At 39.6% G+C, this 19505-nt stretch overlaps 1 protein-coding gene across 19 annotated transcripts in view; it reads right to left on the minus strand.

Annotated features, from left to right (window-relative positions):
* ATE1 (arginyltransferase 1) overlaps positions 1 to 19505 on the minus strand; it is a 156595-nt gene that overhangs the window by 20796 nt on the left and 116294 nt on the right. For all 19 annotated transcript variants that reach the window (XR_002643869.3, XM_022568569.3, XM_089898262.1 and 16 more), the window contains one exon: positions 16982 to 17102. Coding sequence is in view for 18 of the 19 variants with exons in the window: in XM_022568569.3 (XP_022424277.2) it covers positions 16982 to 17102 (121 nt within the window). In the remaining variant the exon portion in view is untranslated. The remainder of the gene's footprint in view (positions 1 to 16981; positions 17103 to 19505) is intronic.

The following is a 19505-nucleotide window of genomic DNA, read 5'->3' on the forward strand; positions in this document are numbered from 1 at the left end:
TTTTTTTTGGTAACAGTCCTAAATCGGAGACAACCCTGATGTCCTTCAATAGGCAAATGGTCAAACAAACCGTGGTATACATCTATTATCCACACCATGGAACACTACGCCGCAGTGAGAAGGAATGGACTGTTTGATACATTAAGAAAGAAACACCACCACCACCACCCAGCCCCCAGAGAGAGAGGGAGAGCGCGCACTCACAAAGGCAACAGAGTAAAATACCCAGGATGTTCTCACTGTGCCAAGTCTTCATGGTGTAGTTATTTTAGCAGAAAAGTCCCTAACAACCTCTGAGATTAGTGGTCAAAGGTAGTATTTCAAGATTTTACTGATTTTCGTAAGCCAAAGCAAAACTGTAGCACCTTATGTACAAATTTAAAATATTCCATGTTTCATTATGTATCATGTTGTTTAAGACTGTCTGCTTTTGAACCTAAAGACCAATTACTTCTTTGTGGTTTAAAATTCAAACAATGCTATAAAATAAATACTTTGATCAATAAAGCCAAATTTTAATAATAAGTCTGATCTGACTTAATAACAATAACTCACTGTGCTTGATTTTTTAACAATTTATTATTCAAGATGAGTGGGGGATTTATAAGATACTTCCTTAACTGAAAAAAAAAAAAAATCTTATCAGGACCTTTCATTTATCCACTGCAATTAAGAGCAATCTCAAAATGGGACTTTACACATTCATTTCAGAGTATCTTTTCAATGAATGAACAAATGAATAAATGTTTAAATTTTCTGACACATAAAAACACCCAAACCTTTAAGGCAAACGTAGATATCTCAAGAACAGCACTTACCTAGGTTAGGCTTACCAAAAAAATTTTAATAAAAGGAATATTTAACATGAGCAAAATGATACCAAGGCTGTCAGAAAAAAAAGCCAACAGACAAAACAAAACATCAAATTAGATCCCTCAAAAACCTTCACAAAAGGTTAAGTAAAGCCAAGTTACACACAGCCATCTCTTCTCCCCCCTGTAAACAGTGATTCTCTGAACGCCAAAATAATGATGACCTGCTGGGTTAAGTTATGAACCATGTTTAATACAAACACAGGTATGCTTACCTAGGAAGCAAGGTTACAGGGAGCTCCTCTTCCAGCCCCAGATTCACCAGCCATAATCCAGCTTATCTGGGATTCTAAAGCTTTTCTTATTCAAGACGTAACATGTTTCAGGGTTTTATTTTAATGCCAAGCAACAGTAGGAGTACAAAGGCCCATGAACAGAGTTAATGGCGACAGTACAAGTTTCCAAAATCTTTTATGCAAACAAATTAGAGAAAACATAACCCATATGTCCTTTGTAAAAAATGCGAAGACTTTACAGTTTCATTCATTCCTAACTGCTCTCACAATTTAGAGACCAAAACGCAACGAGCGATAAGCTCCACGTGTGAAAACCATCAGCAGGGGGAACGCAACGCAGCATCATTTTATTCTTCTGTCAACTTCGCTTGGGAAAACGCAGTTACAAATGTCAGCGATTTGTTCCTGTAAGCCATCTTAAGGTCACCTTAGCTGCTTCTCCTTAATTATGGCCACTTAAAAATGGTGCTTCTCCCCCCAGCTTCATTAAGGTATATGGGACAAATAAAAATTAAAATTGCATATACAGTTGCCCTTGAACAAAGTGGGGGTTGGGGGTACTGACCCTCTACATAAAAGTCCCCCCACCCCCATATACGTGGTTCCTCTGTATCCGCGTTTCCGTATCCTCGGATTCAACTAACCCTGGAGAGTGCAGTACTGAAGTATTTACTACTGAAAAAAAAATCCGTGTGTAAGCAGACACACCCAGTTCAAACCCACGTTGTTCAAGGGTCAACTGTACTTAAGGTGTACAACGTGAGGTTTCGACATATGTGTACATCGTGTAAGGAACACCACAAACAAGCCACTTAACACATCCATCAAAAATGGTGCTTTTTAATGCAGAAAAAAACAACCTTTTATTTATAGGAACAATATTCTAGTTCCTCGTTATCAGTTTATATGTGGACAGCCTTCCCAACCTGACAGTAAACTCCTCAAGGGTGGGAACTGAATCAGCACCCAGACACCACATGCCCTGAACTATGGCGATACACAGACATATGAGGCGCAGCGCCGGGTAGACTACAAGTAAGCATCTGTGGTTCCCGGTGCTGATCCTAATCTCACACCCTTCAGAGACGAGCACCAGGGACCTATCTTCAGAGCAGCTCCCCAACTTTTATCAATTCTCATGTTAATTAGTACCATATGTTTATTACTCAATGTCTGAATTCTCAAATTAAATCATTCTTGGATTATTCTCCATTTTTGAATGTGTAATAAATGTTAAAATTAATCAGGTCACAATAGCTTTAGACTGTGCTGTGCTGATCCATTTTTAGAACAAGAATGGTACCTGAAATCTTCATAAAACTCCTGTTAATTAACCACAATAAAACATAAGGAAATGACGCTAATGCAAACAACCTGTCAAAAATGCCCCTGGCTTATTTGGAATGAAAGGCTCTGTCTCATGCCTCAGGCCTCACATCCTGGACTAGTCTATGTCGCTTCTCCAGAGAGGCTGAGAATTGCAGAAACAAAGACACTGTGTAGAGGACACCCATGCTCCAGATCTTTCAGTGACTGACAAAGCTTAACCGATGATTTGTATGAAGAGAGGAGTTTGGGCCCAAACCCAAGAGTGAATCACAGCCGAAGTCAACTGCTTGACCAGAATTTACAGATACTTTTCAGACCGCCACGAGCTACAAACTGCTTTGCTGCTGCCCAAAAGCCCCGTTGGTTACTGGTCCCCAGTTCAATGCCCATAATCACCTGAGTGGTTTTTGCTTTTTGTTTTTTTTTTTTTGTTGCGGTACGCGGGCCTCTCACTGTTGTGGCCTCTCCCGTTGCGGAGCACAGGCTCCGGACGCGCAGGCCCAGCGGCCATGGCTCACGGGCCCAGCTGCTCCGCGGCATGTGGGATCTTCCCGGACCGGGGCACGAACCCGCGTCCCCTGCATCGGCAGGTGGACTCTCAACCACTGTGCCACCAGGGAAGCCCCACCTGAGTGTTTTAATTCTATTATCTCTGGATACTAGATGGGAACATGCAACGTACTTCCACAAAGCAAACACCCCCTCTCCAAGGTGATAAACAAAAAGTACGACACTGAATAGGCTTTGCCACGTGTCTTCTGGTACATTATCGTCTTGCTCAGAGGAAAAATGTTTTCTTTTAAAAACCTCCTCTAGCTACCCAGGTTTTGGTGTTTTTGCTTTAACCTTTATTAGACCCTCCCAACCGTTTCTGGGGCTACCAGTCCAGTTCCATGCACCTCCAGAGTTTCTGCTGTGCTTTCACTAGTTCCCATCTGCTTAGGATGGAATCCATTTGTTGTTACCTGCTGACTCAAATCTCCCCAAATGACTTAACGCTCTAGGCCTTCGTTTTCATTTCATTACATTGCACTGAAAATGCCTACTTTGCAGCAAAATGTTTTAACAATGAAAAGGTGGAGGGGTACTATAATAAGAACGTTAAAACTCCTTTCTTGTCATTAAATAAACAAGCTAACCAGCAGCCAAAGTCAGTTACGGCAAAATTTTACCATCAATATAGAAAACCTCTGGACAGCAGGAGCATGAGAAGAAACTCCGTTTTGTTTCAGGCCACTCCTGGGTCCCTTTCCTGTGTCCCCCTCAGCTCTGACAGATTCTGACACAGACACAGATTCTGACAAGACATGAAGTCTTGTCTTCACGTTGCTCAGCTACACAGTCACAGGCCCCTAAAAGTTGAGACTTTCTAAAGTAAATTCTAGTCTCTTAAAGTTTAAAATAAATCTTTAAGAACTCCTCCTATAATCCAAGTACTTCTTCACAAGTCTTAAATCAGTTTCCGATTTAAACAGTTATAAAAGAAGCGGCTGCAGTTTGTAGTTTAAAGACAGGACTATCTCTCAAAACGAACTCTAGCACCAGTGGCAAATTCAAAAAGTACAAATAAACTAAATGGTCCCTTCTGCTATTACTCGCCTTCTTGAATGCAGTTTAAGTTCTTTAAGGAAACATTTTCAAAACTCCTAATTTTTAAAATGACGATATAACATGGTGACTAACTGCATTGCAAAGAGCCTTTGTATTATCAAAGGATTCACAAAATGGATATAACAATAGGGTGTTTTCTTAAAGAGATGTTAAAAATATAATTCAATTTATAATCACTAGACTTTTTCTGAAAACATTATTCATTATTTTAAAGGACAAGGATATTGCAAATTTAGTGAACTAGCTCAAACATAACTTATTTACATTTAGTCAGTATATCACAGTATCTAATCCTTTCTTTCCCTCCCCATACCCTCTAACTTATTAACCTGGAAAGATTTTCTTTGGTTTTATTCAGAGCGTGGAGGAATTACCTGGCATTACTTTAAAATGAAGATCAAAGCTCCCATAAGAGCAATAATGTGCTTTGGATTGATAAGGCTGGTACAGGTGGCAGGTGAGAAAAATGCTGATGAGAAAGTTTAAATAGCACAAGTGTTATTTCACAGCTCTTTGAAGCACTTTCATTACATTCTCTCATAAGCATTGTCACACTTCACAACCTACTCTTCGGAAGAGAGAGATTTTCTTCTTTAAGAAGGGAACTTAACTTAGATCTAATTGTGAAATTAGAACTCAGAGTTCTGGACATTAAGGCTCAGAATACCGCATTAAATGACTCTGCTGTGGTCTGCGGAGACATTAACTATGCAACTTGACACAGTGAGCTAAAAAGGAATTGAGAGAAGAAAACACAAACTGTCTTTATTTAAATGTTCCCTAGCATATTCAAATGTTTATTTAGAGTAAAATATTTTTTAAAAAGCATCTTTGACTGTGTAATAAAATCATCATGCATAGTATTTCAGTCCAGAGTTTGTCCAAGGAGTCAAGCCTATAAGGTCACATCTTTCTCAAAAGGCAGACGCGTCTGGAGAATCCAGACATTTGGTAAACAAAGATTGTTACATTACAAATAAAAGTGAAGAGTTATTTTAAAAATAAGGCATATGACTGTGTAGCTTGCTAAAACATATGTGATAAACAATGATATTATTGTGGGATACCACAGAATAGAATTTTGTTTAGTTCTGCACAGTTTTCAGTTAATAATCTTTGGAATACTTGATCAATACAATTACAAAATTAGACCCCAGTAAAATATAAAAATATTAAAATCTTGACCAAGATTAATAGGAGACTCCTTTATAAGAATGTAAGAGTCTGTGCTACAGCCCTAAGTCTAAATCTACTGTAACAGAGGAGAGGAGGGAAAAAAAAACAACCTATCACCCATCAATAAACAAGTGACATTTCTTACCCAAAGCTCATGTATGTGTATATACCTAAGAATAAAACACAAAATGAAAACCATGAGAAAAATTGATATCTTAGTTATTGATATCACTAGAATTAAGAAACAGGGAAGAGGCCTGTTAGCAACAGACAAGGAAAGCCCAGAGAGGTACAGCTACAATTAAATAAAAATGGCTTTAAACTTGTACTATTTTCTTTTTCCCTTGCCTATATAGTCCTTGCCTAGGGCCAAAACTTTCCTCAGTCTTTTAATGAGTGAGCCCATTATTTCTAACACTTGAATTTCACCATACAGACTCCAAATATCTGATCTGGAAGCCCTCCACTGAAGCTGTGCAGGGTTGTAACTGGGCACTCAAATACGGCCTATCAGGACAGTAACTCGCTTGTGTTGGCACGTTCCCTGGTCCAACCTCGGCTTTTAGGGCAGTGGGCTGGATGTACCCGATATGTACAGACGATATCCACCACTAAGCAGAGGCCTCCCGTTAACTACAACTGTGAGATGTCTAGTTAGTCATTTATACAGGTCTTTCCAGTGACAGGAACATTCTAATATGTGCTCCCCATCCTGACCCCTTTCTAACCCTAACCAGCTGTTTGCCTCATGAATACTGATTTAGGGGAAAGAGCAGGAGAGGCATTGTGAGGATGAAGGAAGATGATACATGATAAGCATTTAGCACAGTGCTTGGACCAGGAAATATTAACCATACCAGTCATTGCTTACCACTACTACCTCTACCAAAAATAGAAGAAGTAGAAAAGCTGGAGTGACAATCCAGGCCCCCTCATCTCTTAGTTCTCCCAGACTAGTGTTTTTCAGATTGTGGGTGGTATTTATGGTTAGGAAATCAGTGTAATCGACTGTGAACAGCATTTTTTTTTTTTTTTCCGGTACGCGGGCTTCTTTTCTCACTGTGGTGGCCTCTCCCGTTGCGGAGCACAGGCTCCGGACGCGCAGGCTCAGCAGCCACGGCTCACGGGCCCAGCCACTCCGCGGCATGTGGGATCTTCCCGGACCGGGGCACGAACCCGTGTCCCCTGCACCGGCAGGCGGACTCTCAACCACTGCGCCACCAGGGAAGCCCTGAACAGCATTTCTTTAAAAAAAAAACAAAAAAAAACTACAACAAATTCAAAAACACTAGAGTGCATTATTTGAGTAACGGTGAGTATTGTTCAGCATATTTTTGTTTCAGCTGTGTGTGTGTGTGTGTGTGTGTGTGTGTGTGGGAGCACGTGCGTGTACACAGGTATCCCAGGAAATGTGTATTATGTCACAATGTAAAGTGCATTTCTAGCAGTGGCCTAGAGTGGAGAGTTCACTATCCGAAACTACTTGGCTTCACCTAAAACCAGAACTGAAATTTTAATCTTCTGGGGACTTCCACGGTGGTGCAGTGGTTAAGAATCCACTTGCCAATGCAGGGGACACGGGTCCCTGGTCCGGGAAGATCCCACATGCCGCGGAGCAAATTAGCCCATGCGCCACAACTACTGAGCCTGCGCTCTAGAGCCCATGAGCCGCAACTACTGATCCCGCGCACCACAGCTGCTGGAGCCCGCGCGCCTAGAGCCTGTGCTCCGCAACAAGAGAAGCCACCTCAATGAGAAGCCCGCGCACTGCAACCAGAGAAAGCCCACGCCCAGCAACGAAGACCCAAGGCTGCCAAAAATAAATAAATTTTAAAAATAATAAATTTATTTAAAAAAATTTTTAATCTTCTGATAGCAACAGTGAGGAAGAGGGACAGTGGCGCCTCCCAACACCTCTACTGGATGTCTTCTAATACCTTTAAGTCAACAGGTCCAAAGCAGAACTTACTATTCTTTTCCTTCTCCAAAAAATCTGCTCCTCTTCCACGTTCCTCATTTCAGAAATGAAGTCAGCATTAACTCAGTTCCTGTCAGAACCCATAAAACTCTCTTGACAACTCTCTCTCCCCCATCGCCATACACAATTAACCAGCCAGTCCTGTGGACCCCACCTCCGGAATAGCTTTCCTATCCTTTCACTCCCTCTCTGTTCCCAATTGTTCCCAACCTAGTCTAGGCCACCATCGCCTTCTGCTTAGAGAACTGTACGCGAAACCCTCCTAATTGGTCTTCCTACCTCCAGTCTTAACTAAGTCCCATTCGTTCTCCACATGTGGAGTAGAAATGACAATCTGCTGATGTCACTCAGCGCTTAAAACCCTTTCATGGCCTTCCAGTGCTTTCAGAAGAAAAAGCTGAACTCCGCACAATGATTTACAAAGTCCTGCATTGGCCAGCTACATCTCCCCACTCCGAGCCCAGGCCCACTCTAAACTCTAGCAGTGCTCTCTGCTCCCCAGACCTTCTGAATAAGTCTTCTCTGCCTAGAGCTCTTGAATTCTGTCCCTTTAAATTCTAACTTAGATCACTTCATCCAACAAGTGTTCCCTGCCCTCCCATGCCCTGTCCAAATCTGGGTTGAGGACCCTCCTATGTGAATTAATTGCATCTTCTATTACCCCCAATATGCTACTTATCACATTTTACTGAAACTGTCAGAGTGTCCTTTGCTAAATTCCCTGAGGGCCAGGATGAGTAATTTACATCCCATCATAAAGCACAATGCCTGGCTTAATACTTGTTGAATGAATGAATTTATGACTTCAAATTTAGGTTTCTAATTCTTGCATTGGCTCCTCTTATTTAAAATTAAGCTAGCTTTTTTCTTTTTTAAAAGAGTCCACTACTTTCTCACGTTTGCCGTCCTTACTCCATCTGCCCTAATGCAACTGACATGGTCAACTGACATGGTCAACTGACATCAGGGACATGCCACCTCATTCTATACCTTTCCTATATTAGAAACCTCTTGGGACTGCCTCTTATATCCCCTTGGCCTCACTTCCAACTCATGCTACAACTATGAAGTACAGTTCTATCAGGACAGATTGGCAAGGTCTGTCTCTCTTGCTTCCTGCCTTTCAGAGGCAACAGCCTGCAGTGCCCATAGGAGTCTGCTCTGCAAATGTACAGATACAAACTGAAAGTGCAGCGGCGTTAACACCCAATGAGACAACCATTGGCCAGTGGAGAGGAAGCCAGTGGACGAGTACTTCTTCCTTTGGTCCCTTGGGTGGCCAACTCTGAGACACACACCAGAAGGTCTCTCAAAAGGACTGAAATCCAGTCCTTAAAGTGGTAGCTCACACAATAACACATCCTTCTATTCTTTTCCCCCTCCCCTAGTTCACTCTCCCCAGTCCCCGACTCCTGCTCCCCAAGACAATCTCTCAAATAAATCATCTGAATGCAACCCCATGTTTCAGGATCTGCTTCCAGAAAGAAACCAGGCTAAGACAGTCTCTTTAGCATTAGAAGTGCTCAGATTTTTATTCTTGCTTTCTTATTTTGCTAGGGGTTAGTAAAGCAGGTAACTTAATTCCTTCCCTACTGTCAACGTTGTCCTTCCTATTTACAGACAAATTTCATTTTATTATTAGTGAACACTCCACAGAAGCATGAACAAGTCAAGTCTCCCCTATGATGTCTATTTCAAATGAATGGCAGCTAGGAAAATACATTTCTTACAAGAACAGGAATTCTACCCAAGTTTCCATGTTTATATTAAAAACATTTTGCCAACATCACATAAAAGACCACTCATAAAATAAACAGACTTTTTCATACCTTCATGTTACAGCTTGCTTATTTTTCTGCAGAGAGAATGAATATTAACATCCACAAAACAGAATCTAAACAGTTTAAAAATACCTTGCAAGCAGATGCAGAGGCTCCATTCTTACACTGAAGTTGGGTGGGGATGATTTCGGAAACCTTCAGGTTGTTACATTTGTCTTTGGGTCAGTTTCTCCAATAGGTAATAGGCACTGTATTGAATATCAAGTGATGCAGACTCCAAGCTACAGAATATTTACTGATAACTCACAAGGTAGGAAAATGTCCAGTCAACTGCAAATTATTTTAGGGCTGATGACAAGCTTGATGACATCCTGGGATATCATCTTTTGCCCCTTCTTTACTTATTTAATCTTTAAGCATTCCACCAATTGTCAGAGATCACTAAATTTACTGGCTAAGCAGTTTTTAAATTCTCTACTTTTACTGCTGCCTTCCAACATCAGACCAGTTTAAAAAAATTTTTTTTAATTTGTTTTAATCCAGAATGTATGGAGATGGACAATGCTTATAGAATTTTGATGATCTGGGGTAGTAAAAAGGTTTCACTTTTATTACAATAAAATATCCTTGTAAAGTAGTTACATGTCTTCACCAAATTTTCTAAACTACCTAGATCAGAGTATTAAAAGAACTCTATTACTATCACCAATGATAGTAATCTTATTTGCATATAAAGGCATTTGAAATCAATGTCTTCCAACTCTGATACGTTACGTGCACACTCCACCTATAACATATTTAAGGCCTAGAATTAAGATGCCACAAAGCTCTCTAACACATAAAAACAAGTCTCCTCAACACTGCACAGCTTTGCCAGCTATTACAGTGCACAGACTGAACCCCGCTTCCTCTATGTTAAGAGTCACATTTTGACGTGGCTGACGTTTCTGAAACCCAAATGTATCTTACAACTTATGCAGTCATAGTCTACTTGGCAACATTTTTTCTTAGTGGTACCTAAAATATAGGACTTAAAACTGATGATGTCTCATATTCAACAGAATATCATAGTTCATCCAGCACTTAAACAGCAGGTGTGGGCTTTACTTTTATTCTTTAACTGATATTTTGGACAACCCCTTCATGACATCAGAAATGTCAGTTTTCACTGAAACAAAGAAAGTAGCACAGCAAGATGCCACACATTAGAACCAGGTAGAACTAGCATTTATAGACATGTTTTGAAGCATCACGATAATTTTGAGCCTGCTATCATGATGCTGGAGTCATTTTTATTATTTATTATAGGACTAATTACATTGAAAACTGGGTGAATGACTGTAAAAGGAATTACTTAAAAAACTGTTTCTATTTCATAAGCAAAAAGAAAGAGATCAGAGAAATGTTTCTTGAATAGCTAAATGGAAATCTTCAGTCTGCTTTTCAAAACTTTTCAGTGGTATTTCAGCCTGCCTCTGGCTTACTGCTCACACATACATGCCTTATTGTGCAAAGACTGGCTGGTAAAGATCTGTAAAACAATATTTTAAAACTTTCTCTGTAAGACTGGCTTTTTTAAAACACCCTTTAAAAATGACAACAGTCATTTACAACTGTTGAAGTTTACCTTAATGAGTCTTGGCTTCACATTTCTTAATAGAAAACGCAAATATTAAAACATTACACTGCTTCACTCTTACGCATAAACACTGTAGGAAGGACTTCTTGTTTTGCTCCGTAGTGTCCTCATTACAAGACCATGCAAACTAGGGAAATCTAGCTTCTGATTTTTAAACCAGGAGTCATATTAGCACTACACTATAACATCTGGATTAAAAAAGTATATCTCTGAAAAGTAGGTGAGTGGGAAAATATAGTAATAGTATAATAAAGTGGTATTTTTAAGTGGACAGGGGGTAAATTGAAAAAATTAGGAGACTGTAACTTTCTACATTTTCCATATCAAAACACATTCTTCAGGGCTTCCCTGGTGGCGCAGTGGTTAAGAATCCGCCCGCCAACGCAGGGGACACAGGTTCAAGCCCTGGTCCGGGAAGATCTCACAAGCTGCAGAGCAACTAAGCCCGTGCGCCACAGCTACTGACCCCTGTGCTCTAGAGACTGCGAGCCACAACTACTGAGCCCACAGGCCTAGAGCCTGTGCTCTGCACAACACAAGAAAAGCCACCGCAACGAGAAGCCCATGCACCGCAACAAAGACCCAACGCAGCAATAAATAAATAAATATATTTTTTAAAAATCTTAAAAAAAAAAAAAAACCCACATTCTTCCGATTCACCAAATATAAGAGCCAAGTTTCCAAAGATATTTTCTTGGTTTGATGCCTGGTTTCTTTATGACACGCAGTAGGCTACATGTTAATTCTATCTCCAGCTGGCTATATCCAATAGCACCATCTTTACTGGCAACAAAGAATTTACGTTTATTAAGTATCCAACAATCAACATTCATTTCGCAACTTCAGATGGGTAGGTCAACCTCAAATCTAGACTTGAAAAAATTTTTACCCCGAGAAGAATTAAAAGAACAACAACTTAATTCTACATCTAAAATAATTCAGAAGGCCACTGTCCACTTAACTGTAAGTTATCACTGCAGCACATTTTTAGGGGCCTTAGGGAGTTTCAGTAAATTTGCTTTCTCATCAGGCACTGTTTCCCAGTGATTAAGATGATATTATAGCTGACGTACATCCTTTCTTGAGGGACGTGCTACCAGGCTTGGAGAAACCAAGCAAGCCAATATAGGCCAGAGCTCTTTCTGAACCTGGTTATTTCACACACAAAGGCACAGTCAGAGTGGGACTTGGTTTTTCTGTGGGCATGTATGACAGAAACTGCAGAAGTATGGAAAAAATGCCAGGGAACCATGCCAGCAAAAAAGAAGGACGGAATAAAGAGAGAAGAAAAGAGACAAATGAAACAACATAAAATAACACAGTTCGGAGGCTCAGAGTTTTGGGGGATGGGGACCAAATTAGGAAAAACCATCTTATACTAGTTTAGATTTTCGGCAGCTGCTGGCAAGATTTTAGGTGTCCTGGAAATTCTCTAACCTGAGTTAAGTACATAAAGCACTAAACCAAAATTAGGTGCTGCTTTTTTAATAGTAAATTAAAATTCAATACCCTAAGAATTTATGACTTAGTTATATTATAGACAAATTAGGAAATTACCTGCAAATATTTCAAAGTATGTACAGAAAAGAGAGAGTGAAATCTAGACTAATCTGTGGTAAAATGTATACTTCTATAAGTAGAAATAGAAATAAAGCTTATTCTAATTAGCTCCTCTGAAATACTAACAGTATCCATAAAAATATTATAGAGCAATATTTAAATTAAAATTAGTTTACATTTCTGATTAAAAGCCATTATTAGCTATTATTTTTGCAATAAATAATATCTGAGGGGTCAATGATGAAGCATTCAATTACGTTCTGAGGATAAACTGAGGTAACATAGGGGAAAACACAGAATGGTGCTTGGGAAATACCATATGCTTAACAAAGTTTTAATATTTTGTAAAACTGGAACCAAAAGGATTTTACTACCAACAAAAATAGTACTGTCGACTGAAAAAAAACGCACAACGTGAGAGTTGTGGGTGAAGTTTTATCTGGGGCAAAATGAGGACTACAGTCCGGGAGACAGCCTCTCAGAGAGCTCTGAGGAACTGCTCCGAAGGGGTGGGGGGAAGGTCAGTGTTACATATGATTTTGGTGAAGGGGGTGCGTGCAGTCAAGCGCACGTCTCAGCAGAAGGCCGCTGCTGGTCACGAGGAGCAGATGTCTCCGTTCACGATCTTAGTGCTTTTCTAGATCTGAGGAGGTGCAAGACATGGGCTCATAAAACCTCCTCCTGAAAATCTCTCTCTGAAGCCCTGTTCTGCCAGTTTTCCCAGAGCACAGAGGGCCTCATTCCTGATCTCCGCCCTGAACTCCTTTCAGGATGTGTGGAAGGTCAGCAGCTACAGACGTTTGCGACTTAATCCTTATAGAGGCAGACGGCAAATGCCAAGTTTTAGTTGGCAGTACAATATTGTGCAACATTAAGGGTCAGATCAAATCACAGTTTATCATGGCTATAAAACCAACTCCAAAGCATTCGGTTTACCCTTGTAAAGCTCTTGTAAATCTTATGCTTGTAAAATATCTGTATTAGATACTATCACATAAGTAGTGGCATTTGTTTGCTGAATGACTGACCATATTAGTGGTCAAGTCGTTTTTACTTTACTAAAACTAAGAAGCCACACAAAGTATTAAGAACGATAACAAAAGTGTGAAGCATGATTTCTTGTTTTGTTCTTAAAAAATTCACACAGCTATATGCACAGGAAAAAAAGATCAGGAGAGCATAAAAAAATTAACAATGATTTTACTGCTGTACCACGAGAATGGGAATCATTTTCATTTCCTTCTTAGTAGCGGTTTTATGCATTTGAACAAATTTTCTAATAGTGTTTCCAGTAAATATTTTTTAAAATAATTTAATCCAAAAAAGTACAATGTAGCTGTGATGCAGAATTTTTGAAATCTATACATATCCATCCATCAATTTAAAAAGCAACCTAGCACACGTTTACTTAAGAATCATTTGAGGAACTTTTGAAATCCTTTATTTAGAGTAGGCAGAGGTCCTGAATTGAAAAACAAAAGACCTATTTATGAACAAAAGAATCTCTTTAAAATTTTCCGAATTACTTTAGTTTGCCAGCCCCTCCCCCCATGGTACTGTACAGCAGTAAAAACAACAGGTTTCTATTGTGAGGCAGACTTTTTAGCTGAGCAAATAACCATAGAACCCGAATCCCCCCAATATGCCGGGTTGCGGGGGATGGGTTGAGGGCAGGGAAGAATAGGGTTTCCAGACGTTCTCAGCAATTCAGGACAGGGGGAAAATGTAATTTTTCCTGCAAGGGCCACTGATGCACCTTGTAACCAAAGTCTGTTTTACCGACACCCATGGTGATCAGCTGTGCCTTTTGCAGAGAAATTTAACTACTGAACAGCTGAAAGGAGAAACAAGATTTAGTGAAAAGAGCACCATGCCGACTAACAATATTGCCCATATTAAGCTCTGTATTTTCTAAGTCAGGGTTTGGGTCATGTAAAAGTAAAACTGGCCCCAGAGAAGAGAGCAGTTTCTCACAGATTGCCATTTGAATCTCAAACGACCATGTTTCACAGCATGCTCAATGCATTCCAGCATGTAACTGCATTTTAATTTCCTAAAACCACAGGATGTAAGTGTGATTTCAAATAGTTTCTGGACTGTGATATTCAATACTGATAAAACTGTATGGTGTCCTCCTCGAAGTTCCAACGATTCAGCATATGGAAAAGGACCTTCATTTTCTTGGAAGCACTATTATCAAAGAAATTAACTCCTCTGGCTTTTGTAAATGAATCCTAAACAATGAACATTAAGAGCTAAAGCTACTGTCATAAGAAATGGAACTTAGATTACAGGAAATGAACAGGCTGTATATTCCTCACTCACCAGGGTGTTGTACATCCTGGACACAACCTGCAGGTATGAGACTAAATTTTCTTTGCCATGAAATGCTCATTAGTGCTTACTTTGGAAAATGAATTCAAAATATATTAACATGAATGAATCTTTACTTGAATGTCCATTTAGTACATGGAAATCATGCAGTCACCTTTTCAACTTTATAAAACAGGGAGAGCCTGTGACTTTTATTATTTTTTTTTCCTGTGACTGTTTTAATCTCCAAGTATACGCAAGAAGAGAAGCAGATCTATTTTAAAGAAAACAGATCAAGAGGGAAAAAGGGAAGGTGAAATTGTGTCATAAGTTTGGGAGTCGGAACCAATTTGAGATCATATTATTATTCGGTTGGAAGGAACTTATAAAGACAAATTTTTACATGTGAACATCAAACAGTGTACTAAGATGTTCAACAATTTTCACCACAGGGACTGGCTCTGACCTGACCTTGAGAAAAGATAAAGGGAGAAATTCTTTTGAGAGGACAGAGTGGTTAAGTACAGTTGACCTTGAACAACACGGGTGAACTGCATTAAGTCCACTTATACTCGGATTTTTTCAATAGGAAATACTACAGCACTACACGATCCAGGGTTGGTTGAATCTGAGGCTGCAGGTACAAAGGGCCAACTCTAAGTCGACTACACATGGATTTTCAACTGGGTGGAGGGTTGGCGCCTAACCCCCAAGTTGTTCAAGGGTCAACCGTATATGCTTTCCTCTAAAATACTATTGCCTTTTGAGCCTGACTCCAAAACTAACTGACAAATTCAATACGTTTGTTTTTAAGCAACAAATCTATTTAATTAATGAGGTAGAACTTAGAATGAAACTCTGATCAGTAATTTAAGGTACAGGAATGCAAAGCTTTGGCTGCTCTACGAAACCCAAACATCTAGAAAACCTGGAGCTAACCTCGAGGTGCCTGGCATATGGGCCCCTACGGCCACTCTTCATCAGATTCTAAGGTATCATCATGTGTAAGAAGTGCCCACTCTTGATATCATAACAGCCTTCCCAGGAGATAACAAAATACAAAGGTACATGAACCAATTTTTTAATGAAAGAAAACCTGATTTGTGAGAAAAAAAAAATGCACATCTTAGAACAGAAGAAATGACTGCATTTCTTTCCCCGTCCTCTTTGTCTTCCTATTTGATTTGTCCATTTACTTTCTTCCTTTCCCCTGACCTTTCCATTCCTCCTTCCTTCTTTTTCCTAAAGTTAGCCTAAACCACAGGTGGCTAGTAGGAAAATGTTTGTGTTCTTAAGAATTTATGCATTGGGCATCTCCTTTGGTGGGCTGTGAGGATAGAAAGGTCAAAAAGCACCCACGGAAACACCCAGGAACTTCAGCCTGGGGGAAGACATGCAGTACAACTTAATGCAACTCATCACAGGGCAGGAGAGCATTATGACTTGCGCCTGACGAGCAAAGCCACAGCGAACACGGTGAGGGTGGGGAGGGCCGTGCAGAGGAGAACTGCTATAAATGGTGAGTGCTACTCAGATGACAGGGAGGGCAACAGATCTGCATGCTTCCTAGGAGAGAGGGATCAGGGCACATAAAGGCAAATGCAGAAGAAACCTGTGGCATACATGGGATGCAGCACCCTAACCTGCCGAACAATCACCAACACCACAGTAAGAGGGGGCTATTCTCAATGTGCTTGCTTTATTTTAATCCTCATTATAGCTCAATATGAAAGGTCTTATTATTATCTCTATTTTGAAGGCCAGGAACCTGAGGCCAGAGAGATTACTAAACTGCCGAAGGGGACCCAGTTTACCAGCTGGTGATCGAGTCAGGGTCTGGATGCAGGAAGTCTGGCTCCAGGGCTATACTTTTAGTGTCTGTACCTGCTACCAGTGCACAGTATCCAAAGGAGAATAATAAGAGATAAAATATGGCTGGGGCTATGCTGGGCAGGAGATAGAAGAAAGGACAGAAAAGAAGAAGCACCAGGGATGCAAGAAGTCAAGGAAGTATCATCACAAAACCCATCACAGCCGGCTGGCCCTCGCGAAACCATTCCACGACTTCATCTGGTCCAATTGGTCGATACGTCTATCTTCTTTACGTTGGCTAAATAATCCAGTGAACAATTTTTATGCACTGTGATAGTTGTAAAAGTAATGGAGAACAGTGTGACCCCTCAAAGCATGCGAAAACTAACCAAATGGAAGAAGCTGTGTCAGTAAGTAGCACAAGCACATGAGGCTTCAGCATTTATTTGCAAAACCATGACTGTGAGTGTCGTGTGCGTGAGTGTTGCGTGTGTACGCACACGCAGCGTCTCCTTCTATCCGACAAACACACGCATGTCCGTGCGCAGGTACTCACGCACACTCCACAATATATAAAAATTGTGTCACCTTGACCCCTGTCAAGGGTCACAACCACGCAAGCGGATTCTGAAACAAAGCCAATGATTTCCGGCCAAGCTCTGCTCCAAACATACCTGCTTCTGGGTCCTGGTTGAAACGGCAGTACTTGGAGTTCTCAAGTGAAGGCAGGCACTGCTCAATGGGTACCCAAACGTATGTCTCAGGACACAGCAAATCAGACGGTCTATACTGACCCTAAAGAGAAGTGAAGAAAAAAGGCACAGGCATTACTAACACAGTAACTTCCTAGTTACTAGACTCCAGAATTCCAGGAAGAGTTTTAATCACAAAGTTAAATGAAGTCAACCAGAAACAGCTTTACTGTAAATACTAAACAACCCTATTAGTAACTGCTTTCCCAGCTCAAGAATGCGCATTTGATCAAAAGGCTCTCAAACAAATGTATCACCATTTGGGATGCCTGTGCTCATTTGGAAGATCTGAGTTTCTACTTTCTTTTGGAAGAAATATTCAACATATGATTCTTGCTGAGCTGACTGCTAAGAATACCCAGTTTCAAGTTCAAGTTGTAGTTAATAACCAGTGAAATTTCACATTTGACAGCATTATAATTTACATATGAAATAAACACTTTCCAAAATGGAATTTCACTATCCTTAGTCAGAATTTTTTAAATTTGTAAGCTCAGCTGATAATATTCTTTCCATTCTAATGTACTAAAAAGTACTGTCTGGTCAACATGCTTCCATGAGCAACCTAGACTGATAAATGTAAAGAAAGAAAAAAAATTTTTAATTACAAAAATTTCAGGGAAATATCTGTGATAATAATCCTCTAAAGTTTCTTCAAACACTCTATTTTAGAAAAAATGATTTATGTATTTATAACCCCATCATGTACCCCAAATATAAAACAAAGACTATACAACAGATACTGAAGGAAAAAGTCATTCACCTAAGGGTAATCTGGTAGCCAACTAACAGAGGATAGTGCAAATTATGTGAAATCACTTAGTGAAAATTTTTAGACATATCAGTTAATTAAAATTCCACATTTCTCTAAATTTTAAAATTCAAAATTCATCACAGAGGTTAAATCTAAACATTAGTTTTCAATTTTTTTAACCTACAACCCATAGTAAGAAATACATTTTGCATTACAACCCAGTAAACCTATATGCAAATATAAAACTAGAAACAAATCTTTTACTATAGAATGCTTACCCATGTTATGTAATCCTTTCTTTTCTACTCTACTTCATTTTTTTTAAATGATGCTCTTGGACTATTTAACACCAAAATTGCTTTCATAAATAGCAAATGGGTCACAAGCTCAGAGATTGAAAAACACTATCTAGTGCAAACCCCATGACAACGAATACTGCTGCTTAAGGGTTTAGCACTGTTACACGGCTTTATATCAGAAAGGTGCTCTATAACCAGCCTACCATGTGTGAGCAACTGGTAAAGCATCACTTAGGTTTAAAATGAACACCACACCCTCCCAGCATTCAAAACATTCAGAATCTGTAAGCTAATGGAGAGACTGTACATAAAACACATGAAAACAAATCAATTCCTTTCAAGAGGTTGGGAGAAGAGTTCAAGGAGGATATGGAGTTTTAACGGGAACAGATTCACTGGCTAAGTCTGGGGCAGGCTGAAAAGGAATGAGAACAATCTAGACGAAGACTACAGCATAAACAAAGATGCAGAGTTGGGCCTAGTACAAGATAACTCTGGGGAACGTGAAATAACACAGCAATGCAGAAATGAAAAGGTAGGTTGCGGATCAGCTTCAGATATCATGTTTTGGACTTTATTCTAGATGAAACGGGAATGCCTGCTGCCTGAGACAGAAGGCATGAAAGTATGAAGACCAGAACTCAGGTCTCTGACTCTGATCTTCCTGCAGTGTTCACGGCATTGCTGATGCCTTACTGTCCTAGAGCAATAAAGGTCACCTAGAAGAGGGGCAGGTCTAGGTGGGCCACACACTCATCTAATATTAAAATTCGAAGCACGGGGTTATTTAGAAATGAATTAATAATTTACTTAGGAGGTATAATAAAGCCAGTTATTCCACTGATATCTACCTTCTCAAAAGCAATGTCATTCTCTCCATTAATTCAGAAAGTATTTTATTGGGAAAAGAGACAGTATGATGCAGTGCTGTCTACCTTAACAAATCTGAACACTAGATAGCAGTCTAAAGCAGTGGTTCTAAATCCTTTTTTTTTTTTTTCCTTTTTGGTTATGGACTATTTTGAGAATCTAATGGGGGTGGGGGAAGCTAAATATACAAGCTAAAGAAATAAAACTTCTAGGGGAAAAAAAAGGAGTAAATTTTCTTGACATTGGAGTATACAAAGATTTCTTAGAACACAAAAAGCATTAACCATAAAAGAAAAAATTGATGAATTGGACTTCATCAAAATTACACTGTCTTCAAAAACTTACTAAGAAAATAAATAGGCAAGCCAAAGATTGGGGAAAATATTAAGAAAACCTGTTGTCTTAGACAACATATTTGTATCCAAAACATATGAAAGAATTTAACAACTCAATAATAAGAACAATCCAAATTTTTTAAAAGGCAAAAGACTTAAAAATTTTGCCAAAGATATACGAATACCTA

The sequence above is a fragment of the Delphinapterus leucas genome, chromosome 16, assembly GCF_059928025.1.
Source record: "Delphinapterus leucas isolate spDelLeu-1000000601 "Yukka" chromosome 16, BTC_Dleu_Yukka2, whole genome shotgun sequence".
In the NCBI taxonomy this organism is placed as follows: domain Eukaryota; kingdom Metazoa; phylum Chordata; class Mammalia; order Artiodactyla; family Monodontidae; genus Delphinapterus; species Delphinapterus leucas.